Genomic DNA, 12,354 nt, shown 5'->3' with positions numbered 1-12,354 from the left:
ATATACATATACTTGTCTTCTATTAGGGGATGTTTAGGTTTTTACCCTTTTTATTTCTATTATGTAAAGTGGTGCAATGAGCAGCCTTAAACCTGTATCTTTATGTACCTGTCTTAATTTGTCCTAAAGAAAATTACTAAAAATGCAATTGCTATGTTAAAGGGTATTCACATTTTAAACATTACTACATTATTGCCAAATGTCTCTCCAAAAATTTTATACCAGCATTATGATTAACACTTTTCCATGCCTTTATCAACATAGTTATAACAATATTTTTCACTTTTTCCAATCTAATTGGGAAAATGTGATATGTAATTGCTTTTAGCTCCATTTTTAATCACTCAAAACTTTTTAACATCTGCCTAGCATTTCATTGTCATGAATCATGATTTATTTCACTTCAATTATTAGGCATTTAAATTGCTTCAAATTTTCCCACATGCAGTGAACATCTTTGCATATAATTCTTTGGCCTGAAGATACTTTTCTTAGAATAGATTCTTAAAATTGGAATTATGGGCTAAAATTGTGCAGCTTTTAAAAGTTCATGGTACCCATTGCCAGGCAATTTTCTAGAAAGGTTATACCAATTTTTACTTCCAATAACATTATCTTACAGTGCCCGTTGCATGAAGTATTGGGTTTTTAGATCTTTTCTAATCTGAAAGGGTAAAAATTTCTCTCATCCTGTTGCATTTCTTTGGTAACTAGTGAGGCTGAACTTTTCATACTTTTTTAGTCATTTATTGTTATTCAGTGAATACCTTGTTCCTTTTTTAAAAGTCTTTATGTTGCCCACTTGTCCTTGAGGAATACTCTAACAAGCTAATATACTAATGTTGTCAACTCCTAGGCCTTACCATCAAGTAGCCACTAGTTCTCTAAAAATACATACCAGACTTTCCACAGGAAAACAGATTTCCCCCACCCAAATGTGCTTGGGTATCTTTTCTGGAACCTCTAATTCTCCCTATTCCTTAACAGACTCCCTGCCTGTTCTGTTGGTGCTCTTGGATCTGTGTCACTATCCCCCACCATTGTATTCTTGGCCTTGCTCCGTTTGGTTCGAAACCTGACCCAGGCTCTCTCTAGCTTCTCTGAGGATATCAGATCCCCTGACTATATTCACTTCCTCCCTGCCTCAGCTCAGGGATTGCTCATGTTGCCCATGGGAGAACACCTCTCCTAGCTTGACAAAGCTCTCCAGCCTTTCCTTCCTGTTCTCTGTTCCTTTATATGGTCCTTATTAGATATTTTCCCAAGTGTCTTGAATAGATCACCCATAATTGTGGCACTGTAAATATTAATCACTCAGCATAAGTTTGAAGAAAGAAACTATTATCCTCTAGCTAAACCAGTGCTTGCAGTTTTTCCCAAGACAGTTGCTGAGGTATACAAAGACGTTCACGTGCATGGTTCTTTTAAAGCTAGAAATCAGTGCAACTCAAACTTTTCTTCATTAGCCCCTCCTTTTACCCAGGGAGTCTTTTTAGACCTTTGTTTTCCCCTAATCCCTCCCCAGTAGAATTTTAATATCACAAATGTACAATATATCTGGCTGTGTACTGTATGTCTATCTGTGTGCTTTATACATAAAAAATTAATTTTTTATTCGCCTTCCCCCAAGAACCAATTTTCACACTGTCTGGGGCGATACTCCCCCACTAAGGATGCATGCCGTCCACCCACCTGAATCTTGGAGCAAAGCTCACTAACATGAATGGACAAACATTGATAATATAGGGTAGGGTTTAAGAATGTCATTGAAATTTAGACCTGGTTTTCAGTCCCGGCACTTCTACTTACTGTAGAGCAAGTTACCTTGAGCAAACCATGTAATTTTACTAAGATTCAATTCCTTCAGTGAATGGTAAAACATACATAACAGTATGGACCTCAGAGAGATGTTTTGAGAGTAGAAGACAATATGCAGGTAAAGTATTCAGCACAGTGGCCATCACACATAAGTGCTCGATATAAATTAGCCGTTGATATCTTTATTCATATTCTCTGTATACCATGCTCTTGCTGGCTCAGCCTTAGATGCTGGATCAAACAAACTCTCAGTACTATCTATACAAAATTGTCTAGGATTTGGTCATGCGAGTCTTCATACCAAAAACATTTTCGTTATGGCTTTGTCTCCTAACTTGTGTCCATTTTTAACAATAGTCCTTGTGATGAATATGTTTGCTGTGATTTTGATGATAAAAACAAGTATATTTTTTTTATTTTTGGAGTCAAAAATATTATTTTAGGAAGTTAATTAAATATGGCATTAGTGTTGGATGATGGTTTAGGAACTGTAAGCAAAGACCCAGCTCGAAGAAAATTCTCTATAAAACATGGCAAAAATGTCAACTGGTCATGTTTCTGGACTGAGTGGAATTTGAAAAGCAAGAAATATATGCTCATCAAAAATATACTATATTTGTGTGTATGTATGTATGTATATCTGCAGGCAGGTAAGCAGGGATTTATGAAGAGGAAGACTGAAAATAACTCTCATCCCATTTGTGTACCCAGAAATTAAGTATCCTTAACTCTGCTCTGTGCAAACTGACTTTCTTAAGTGTGCCTTCCTCATTTTCCTAGAGGCAAATGTCTTGCACACTGAAAAGCATGTAACAGATATAATTCACACAATGCCACTGTGAGTCAAGGTAAGACCTATGGGGCTCCTTCTATGGAAGGAACACAAAGTTAAGTGGACCTAAAACTTAAATCCTGACTCCGCCACCTACTGTCTGTGAGAATGCAAGCAAATGACTCTTTTTTTCAGACTCGCTTTCTTGATCTCTAATATGTAGAAATGTCTACCGGGCACAGAATTTGGTGGTAATTGAATGATGTGCTATGTGTAAAGCATACAAGACAGTGTTCAGCTCACAGCAGGTACTCAGTAATACTGATGCTTGCTTTTATGAGGTTTGCCCTTTTTCCTTTTTACTGGCACTCAGCAAGTTAGTTGGTGTTACTTATCTCGTGATGTGAGAAGCCAACGTAGCAATTGGGGAAAGTTCTAAACTTTTATAAGCCTCTGGTTTTGTCATCTATAAAATAGTGATGATAATAGGTTTTTTCTTAAAATTATGAGGATGCAGTAAGGTAATACATGTGAAACATTTAGCAAAGCCCCTAGAATATAAAAAGTATATGCTCAATTTAGCTCTCATCACAGCATTATTATTTATTAGATTAGGCTGTAGCATTTATTAGGCTACCAGAAATTCTCAAATAGACACAAATATACAAATATACCAAAATACACAAAATAATTTATGTATAGTGTTTTATATGCAGCGTACACATGAACACATCTATACAACATACACATATATATTTCATATCATTTAAACCAACTAGTTTATGTAAACCAACTAGATGTAGAGAAAAAGAAAAAACTAGAAAAATTTTATGTAGTAACTTTCTATTGACTCCTTTCGTTACAAACCTATCCTAAATTTTTTTTTTAATGAAGCTGCTGTGATTTTTAAAAAGTAACATTTCTTTATTAATCATCACTTCAGCAAAGACTCACAAGGTCTCAAGAGCACAACTCACCTTCTCAAGGAAGCTCTTGGGATACAATTCTTTCTACTGATGTAAGAAGTTCTAGTCTTCTCTTTATCTTCCCTGGTGTGCTAAATGCATATAGCATTGAGGGGAGCCTGAACCAATACATTACGTTTGTGATGGCAAGGCAGATTTTTCTTTGTTGTTCATGATGATCGCTATCATTTATTGAGCATTGACTATGTGCAGGTAGGTACCCAGGGAAACCCTTCACCCAAGTGTCATTACTGGCATCTTTACAGTTATTTGATTTTGTAAGAAAGTAAAGACCAATATGACATGGAAGTATTTACTTGTAACATTAGTCCCCATTCTAATATCACTTTTCACAAGTTAACACTAGCATCTATAGCATGTGTCCCTATTCATTACATATATGCAGTCAGTCAGTTTCTCCATAAATGTCTGATCTTACGAATGATGGACATACAATGCAACTACAGTGCACGTTTGTTGAAAAGTGAGATTGCCAATCATAGAATGGATATAGGATTGTATAAAGTCAATGAAAGCCACAGTGTAAAGATCTTTAGGTTACACTCAAAGTCATTGTCAGCTGAGGGTTTAGCAAAAATAAAGCTAGTAATAACTAAAGAAGAAAAGGAGGCTTACATCATATACTCTTCAAAAGAAAATCAAGAAATTGAGAGGCCCTTAGGAAATTTATAAAACTCTCAATTAACTCTGCAGTAATGGCTCACCTTATGATCGTGAATCAAAGCCAAATCTGAACCTAGATTGGTGTGTAAAGCTCTAATACAATTTTATCAGAAAAGTGAACCCTTTCTCGAAATAGCAACACAAGTCAATTTTGCTCACTCTAAGAACTCACTAATTATTTAACTGTAGTGTGTTAAAAGATTTTTTCACAGATTTAGTCTATGACAATTTCAAGTCCAAATCAAGCCTTTTGCCACTACATACCATAAAATTTTAGGAACTGCTTAAATACATTCATTTTTAAGTGATTTTTTTTTTCTGATACTGACTATCCTCAGGTAACAAGGACATCCTACGTCATCATGTTTAATTCTCATAACATCTGTAGGAGGTACCATCTCCATTTCACAAAACAATGAAGCTGGACCAGAGAGGTTAAGTAACCTGCTCAAGGTCCCACAGTAAGTGATAAAGTCAGAATTCAAACATAATTCAATCTGATTCCAACATTATTTGTCTCTCTCACTGCATTGTATAGAATATCATCTATAAATTATCATGGAATTGAACATAATTATCTTTTTATTAATTCTAACTAATACAATCCACTTTTTTTTTTTAGAAAAAGCTAACCCAACTCCTATTGTCCACTACTTCATACAACTCTTGGAATTTCTTCCTTCTTCATTTATGCATTCTGAGCCTTTTGTTGCTTTCTGTTGGTTCCCTCTCCAGCATTCTTACTCCTGGACATAAAGGTCATTCGCCTCCCGCTTACAGCAGGCCGGGTGGGGTGGGCAGTTGGGTTGGTAGACTGCAAGGGTGGAAACGGTCTTCAAACAAACAAAACCACTCTCTCCTGCTGTTCGTGCTTCCAGTTGTGCTTTCAGAGTGACTGTTTCCAACCCCAGATGAACAGAAGGTAAAACTTGCTATTCTTACAGCACCTGGGCTTTTCAAAGGGCAAACCCTCTGTACCGTCAGATAGAATTGCTAGCCCTGATATCAATGTCCCCATTTAATGGGCATGCAGCTGGAATAACTGACCTGTTCAAGGTCAAATGTGAACTAAGCAGCACGATCAAGACTGAATTCCACACTCTGACACAGCCCTAGACTCTTCACTGTAACAGCAAAGCATAATAACTAAAATAAGGGGCACCTGGGTGGCTCAGTTGGTTGGGCGTCTGCCTTCAGCTCAGTTCCTAATCCTAGGGTCCTGGGATGAGCCCCGAGTGTGGCTCCCTGCTCAGCAGAGAGTCTGCTTCTCCCTTTCCCCCCGCCCCTCCCCCTCTATTGGTGCTCTCTCTCTCTCAAATAAATAAATAAAGTCTTAAAAAAATAGTAACTAAGTATAGGTCGCTTGCTCTCTGAATATGAGCTAGTTACTTAAGCTCTCAGCACTTCCTCATCTGTAAGAAAGAGATGTTAAAAATCGCACTTGGTGAGGCGGTTGTGTGAATCAAAGGAGATAGCACAAGTAAAGCATCCCAAGAGTTTGGCACAAAGTGAGGGCACAGTAAAGAATAGTTATTACCATTTATTGAGCATATAGAGCCAAATGCTGCCAACACCCCTGAGGGAGGCACTACTTTGACTATAAATTCATAATAAATTTAAAACAACTGAAAATAAGTCCTCTCCATGAGCTAGTCTTGAGTGAAAACAGTTCTAACTTTCAGTACTGCCAAGTGGAAAACATTATACACGAAATGAAGACGAGGGTACGGAAAGGGGAGGTGAGACGTTGCCCACTGCTCAGGTTTGCTTTGGGCACGCCTTCATGACATGCTCACCTCCACGCCAATGACTGACTGGCGGCAGGGTGAGGCCAGGCAGCTCTGTGAACCCGGCGCACCAACATTCACTTACTTGTAAAGTTAGCCTTCTTATACTCTTACTCAATTTCTGGACGTGCGGATTCTGCTTCCCCTTTTTCTGCTTTTTTATCCCTTTGTATCTTTCTCTTTTAAAATCTCTCTTTCTTCCCTTCTCCCCCCTTTCTCCCTTCACATGTTTACATATACAGTTTATATTCCACACCCATACTCACATTCCAGTGAACTGCTCAGGAAATGCTTCCCCAAGTTAATGACCTTATCTTTTAAAGATGTCATACTGTTATGAGGATTTAATTCCTTTTTAGCCTTAGGGGGTATGTGTGATGTTGCTTGGTAAAAAGAGTCATAGAAAACTGCCTTTGAGAAAATACCAGCACATACTGGTAGCTCTGTGTGCCTTTTCCATTTCTCAGAACTCCTTAAGTGTGCATTGCCAATTGCTTTCCAGGACCCTGGAATTACTATTTTGTCACAACCCCACAAGCTAGTGGCAGCAGCCTGACCTTCTGAGGATACTGCAAATGCACCATCAGATGCCTAATTTGTTCTGACTTCTGTGCTCTTAGAGCAGAGTAGGTAAGAGTGCGGGATCCGGAGTCAGGCAATCCTAGGTTTGCGTCCCAGCTCTGTTCATACTGCTTACTAACTGGGTGACTATGGGCAAGGCTGCTGAATGACTCAGGACCTTGGTTTTCCCATCTGTGAAACAAGGACAATAATGGGGGTTGCCTTATAGGGATCGTATCAGGATTAAGAGTTAATATCAGTAGAGCTCCTTGAATAGTTCTTAGTATGCAGTAAGAAGTACAGACGTTTTCATTGTTGCTACTGCTGTTTTTGTTAGAGTCAGGACCTGGAGTTGAATTTTAGCTGTACTACTTTCTAGCAGAGTGACCTTGGGCGAGTGAAATAGAGGTAATTATATTGAACCTGTTCATCCTTTCAATGTATAAAGAACATAAAGCCATCTGTGTTTGATATTTTATTATGTGGAAAGATACACATCGTAAATACTGTTTCTACCTTGAATTCTTTAAAAATAATCATTAACAGTATTCTAATAATTATAATATTAAGCTATTCTCTAACTTCATATAGTGCTTTATCTTTCATTTGTGTCTAATATTGTAGTCCCCTTCCATAACATAAGCTCCATGAAGGGAAGGGCATATCAGTCAGCACTTAGCACGATGCTTAATTATTACAGGAACTCATATTTGAATGAATCAAAAGAAAACATACATTCAACCAACTTTTGTGTCCTACTCTTCCAAGCATTATATCAAGCAACTTTAACAGATATAATGGCCACATATGTGATCTGCAAAATCTAAGCATGTATGCATAGAATTCATTGTTCTTATGGTAACAGAATGTTGGTTGTGGAAGGAACCTAGAAATGCTAGTCTATCTCCATGCTCAGTGAAGAATACCACCTGTGTATCATCTCCCTCTGTTTTCTACCTAAATACCTACTGGACTTCAAAACTGAGTCATAGATGGTTAAATAGCTTGCCCTTAGTCATACAGGTTGTAAGTGGAGCACCCAGGATTCACACCCAAGTCTCTATGACTCCAGAGCTGAAATTTCCTTTTGTTAAGTCACAGAACAACCTCCCCTATACTGCTTATTTGGCAATTAATTTTGCAGTGAAATAATCTCATAATTTTTGCAGTGAAATAATCTCAATAGTCACTTGAACTATTAAGCTCTTGCTTGCATATGTTACTGTTATTAGATTTTTCCATATGTTTATGCCTTATTTTCTGGAGGTTTACATATTGGTGTTTCCACCACTATCTTGCACATAGCAGAGGCTCAGTAAATGCTTGACGGATCCGCTCAAATCTTTAATGAAGGGATACTTTTTCAAAGCAGCTTACTTCTGTCTTAGAAAATTGTTCCTACAGTTCAAAAAAATTTAAATGCCTATAAACAACTTAACATCATAGAACCCTAAAACAGAGAATATATGATCTATGTCCTTCATTTTACCATTGAAAAAAAACAAAAGTAAACTGAATTGCCCAAGGTCACAAAGCTATTCACTTGCAGATCCATGGCCATGAACTCTGGTCCCTTGAGTCACTGTCTGGTAATGTTCTTTCAGATGTTCAAAAATATTTGCTAGGCCCCTCTTAGTCTTCTTAGGCCACGAGGCTTAAATTTCTCACCATCTTAGGCTCTCCTGGTTTTCGTCCGGTTTTCCAATAATCCAATTAACAGGTACTTCACAGGTACTGCAGGGGAACAAAAGCTTTTTTTCATTACTAATAGCATTTTCATGGAGTATAAGCTTTATGTGCAATAATATGGCATTCTTAGGAATAAAAAATTTATCTGCCTTATGTTTTAGGCATCCCAGCTTGTAGTAATAAACCTACATCTTAAGGAAATAATTAAAAAGGGAAAGAAGACAAGTTTACACAAAGATAGAATTAGGATAACTGCTACCTGGAAATGGCCCAACATTTGGAGACTGTAGAATAATACGTACTTGCCAAAAATGGTATGGAGACCAGATAGCAGCAAAGAAAATTATGCAGTAAGTGGAAAAAGTAAAACAAAAAAGAATGGCATATTAATTGCAGTGTATCAAGATGTGAAGAATTTAGAATTGTAAGCAGTGGATTCTTAAGGTAAAAGGGTTCTTTGTAAAGTTCTGATGTTTTCTCCTCTCCTAGCATTATAGATTAGATCTAAATAAGGACTGTAATGCCCACAGGTAAACATAGCTTGAATAAAGGGTTTCTGGAGGGTATGGAGGTAGGTGGGTCGTGGATAGACATGGGTCAGACTGCATGTCTTAGTCCATTCTGGCTGCTGTAACAAATTATCACAGACCAGGCGGCTTATAAACAACAAATTTATTTCTCACAGTTCTGGAAGTTTGTAAGTTCAAGATCAGGGTGTCAGTGGTTGGGTCCTGGAGAAACCCCTCCTCCAGGTTGCAGATTGCTGGTCTTGCTGTGTCCTCACCTGGTGGAAGGGACAAGCTAGCTCTCTGGGGCCTCTTCTAAAAGGGCACTAATCCCAATCATTAGTGCTCCACCCTCATGACTGTACCACCTGCCAAAGTCCCCACCTCCTAATACCATCACCTGGGGCATTAGATTTGCAACATATGTATTTGGGGGGACACAAACATTCAGCCTACAGCACTGCAGATGGTCTTGCCCATCATTACGCTGAAGAGTTTGGTATTTAGCTTGTGGATAAGTGGCCTGATTACCACCTGATGAGCTTGAAAACAAAGCATGCAAACAAAAAGCAGTAAAACCATCATTTCTGGGGATCCATCTGTTACTCATCCACTGATGTAGCTCAACTGATGACATGTTTGGAGCCCAGCAATGACAGTTGATGATCAACTCCATCCCCCAAATATTTTTTTCACATATTCTTTCACCCAAACCAGTTTTTCCCAAAACAATTGTTTGGGAAATTAATGAGTGCTTACTATGGACCAAGCACTGTGTTGAATATTGTACCTCATTTTATCCTCAAAACAGGCCTAAGAAGTGAGTGTTATTATATCATCCCTGCCAAAGGTCATGTAAATAACAAGTGTTAGAAACAAAACTCAATCCCAAGTATGTCTAATGACAGATCCCATGCTTTTGGCCACTACAAGGTGTCATTTCTAAGCATCTTTCCCAGTTTTATCCAAGGCCCAGACTAAGGATAGAACTCTAGGGTATTCCACTAGAGACTTCCTTCACAACAGATGTAAAACCACTGATTCATGCTCATTGGATATTGTGATTCATCTAATAGTCAATTCACTTGGCGAGACTATTATCCACCTGACTTTCACAATTTTATTCACAAGAATAGCATGGAAAACCATTAAATGCCTTGCAAAACTGAAAAATATTATGTCTATGACATTCCCTTTATCTGCTAACATCTGCATTTCTTGCCAATTTTACCATTTTTCTTTCTAAGAGATCTCTTCATCTACATTATTGTCCTTGTCCCTAAGTTATCGGCCATGCTATCTCTAGAGCAATTTAAACTCAAGCCCATCATAACTTCCCTATTTCAAATACTTCAGAGGCCTCCCATCTTCTAGAGATGGTGCTCTTAACCTCGGTCTTAGGACTTCCAAGCACTATTTCAAATTATTTGAATACTGTATACGTGTGCACACGGCTTCGAAAAGCATCCATAGATTTGTATCACATTATCAAAAAGTAATTATGATTTTAATGCTTATAAATCACCTATAAAATAAAATTTCCTAAGTGTTTATATAAAACTTTTCAAGAGCTAATTTCTAACAGCCCCCAACCTCATCTCCTTCCATGTCTCACCTTTCAATACCCACTGCATTTGCGCACACTCACATGCAAAGAGTGCCATACTTCCTGTGGTTTCTCAAAAGGCCGTATATTTGCTCAGTTCCACACGTAAGTACACGCTGGGCCTTCTTGCTCCCCCTTGTGAGATCCTATTTGTTCTCAAACCATTTATAACCCATCCTCCCACCCACCTCCCCTCCAGCAACCCTCAGTTTGTTCTTTATAGTTAAAGAACTATAAAGTCTGTTTTATGGTTTGCCCCTCTCCAATATCACTTTCTCGATGAAACCCTTCTCTGTCCTCTCCACTCACTTCATACATTACATAGACAATATATGTAAAACACATACTAAGTGTGCAACAAATAACAGTGCTGGAGGTAATGCTGGTAAATACTGACAATGATGATGTTAGCACACTGAACTGTAACTCCTTGAGGACAGGGATTGTGTTTAACTTCAAACTTTTTGGTGATGTTTAACTTAATTTTGAAACTACCATAGTGCCTTATACATAGTAGAGAGTAAGCATGTATTTGTTAATAATCAATTACCAAGTCCAAAATACTGAAAGCCAAGGGAAGACAGTTAAAGAAGAGACCAGCATGAATGAGAATTACCAAAGAAAACTTTATTGAGGAGGTAGATACACAAAGGTAGATTTTTTAATGGCCGGAGAAGAGTACAGAAGTTACCAAAGGTAAAAGAAAAAAAGCATAATACATAGTCTGCCCTGGGGTGGGGAAGAGTAAATGTGCTTTGTTTGATAGGAAGGAGAAGCAGTGAGCGACGACATAATTAAATACTTGTCATTACTAAAACTTTACTGTCTAGTACCATGCCTAGAGATGAATAGCAAAGACAACAATCCTAAATTTTGCTCCTTTCAGAAACCTCAAGTTATATCAAAACCATAAAAGGGAATGTTTCATTTAGGCAAACTGTATAATATAATGCGGAAAACACAAGCTTTATAGGGCAGCAAATCTAGCTTTGAATTTTAGCTTTGCCACTTACCTGTTATCTTGGGTGAGTCCCTTATCTCTTTGAACTTTAGTTTTCTCTTCCATAGAATGGAAATCATAATGGTTATCCTAAAGGCCTGAGGTAGGGTTTGAATGAGATAATTCTTGGAAGCCCTCTAGCGCAGAACCTGGCGTGTAGCAGGTGTTCAATAAACACGAGTGTTGCTGTTATTGTTTAGACTATGAACTGATGTACTTGTGTGTCTGCGCTAAGTCATGGTGTATGTTATGTTGTGTATGTTTTTGGACATGTAAACTTGAGCCTACTTGATCTGAAGGTAATTGGGCTTTTCGAAACAGAAATAATCCAGAAAAGGACAATGTCTGACATGGTACCCCATGGCCATTGTCTCTTTTAAAATAAAGAAACAAAAAAAAATTTGAGTGTAGGGTGAGTGCTCAAATAGGAAGCTAATCATTTTCTTTATTAAATACCTGCTGTACAAACTGTCATTCAAATACTGCCTTATGCTTTATGTAAAACATTGAAAACCCCCTATGACTTTATTCTTCTGCTTGGATTTTTTTTCTTAGAAAAATATGTAATTGAATTAATTTCAAGTGTGTTTGTTTGTAAACCAGCCAAATATTTCCTTTTAAATACTTGAGCTCTATGTTGAATACACACATGTGGTTCTTAGCACATTTTGTTTTTTCAGTAATAGATTTCATCCTTTAATCCTTTTTTAAATGGGCTTTAAGTTCCACATATACTAATATGTCTCCTATGTCCATAATAAATGAAAGTTTTTCATTTCGTGCAGGTTCTTCCAGGGGACCCAGCCCCCTAACCATGGGAGCCCAGGACACCCTCCCTGTTGCAGCAGCATTTACAGAAACGGTCAATGCCTACTTCAAAGGAGCAGATCCAAGCAAGTAAGCCTGGGGCTTCGTCCACTGTATTCTCCAAACTCTAGCCTATTCAGTGGGGGAGGGGGGCACCCT

At 37.9% G+C, this 12,354-nt stretch overlaps 1 protein-coding gene across 1 annotated transcript in view; it reads left to right on the top strand.

The window, feature by feature from the left end:
* SGIP1 (SH3GL interacting endocytic adaptor 1) overlaps positions 1-12,354 on the top strand; it is a 182,574-nt gene that overhangs the window by 150,914 nt on the left and 19,306 nt on the right. The window contains exon 21 of the mRNA XM_088022846.1: positions 12,174-12,285. Coding sequence (XP_087878972.1) covers positions 12,174-12,285 — 112 coding nt within the window. The remainder of the gene's footprint in view (positions 1-12,173; positions 12,286-12,354) is intronic.

The sequence above is a fragment of the Eumetopias jubatus genome, unplaced genomic scaffold, assembly GCF_037043125.1.
Source record: "Eumetopias jubatus isolate StellerSeaLion01/CBP00866 unplaced genomic scaffold, mEumJub1_p1.0 scaffold_4, whole genome shotgun sequence".
In the NCBI taxonomy this organism is placed as follows: Eukaryota; Metazoa; Chordata; class Mammalia; order Carnivora; family Otariidae; genus Eumetopias; species Eumetopias jubatus.
Note: the sequence above shows the minus strand (reverse complement) of the source record. Positions and strands in the feature narration are given on the sequence as shown.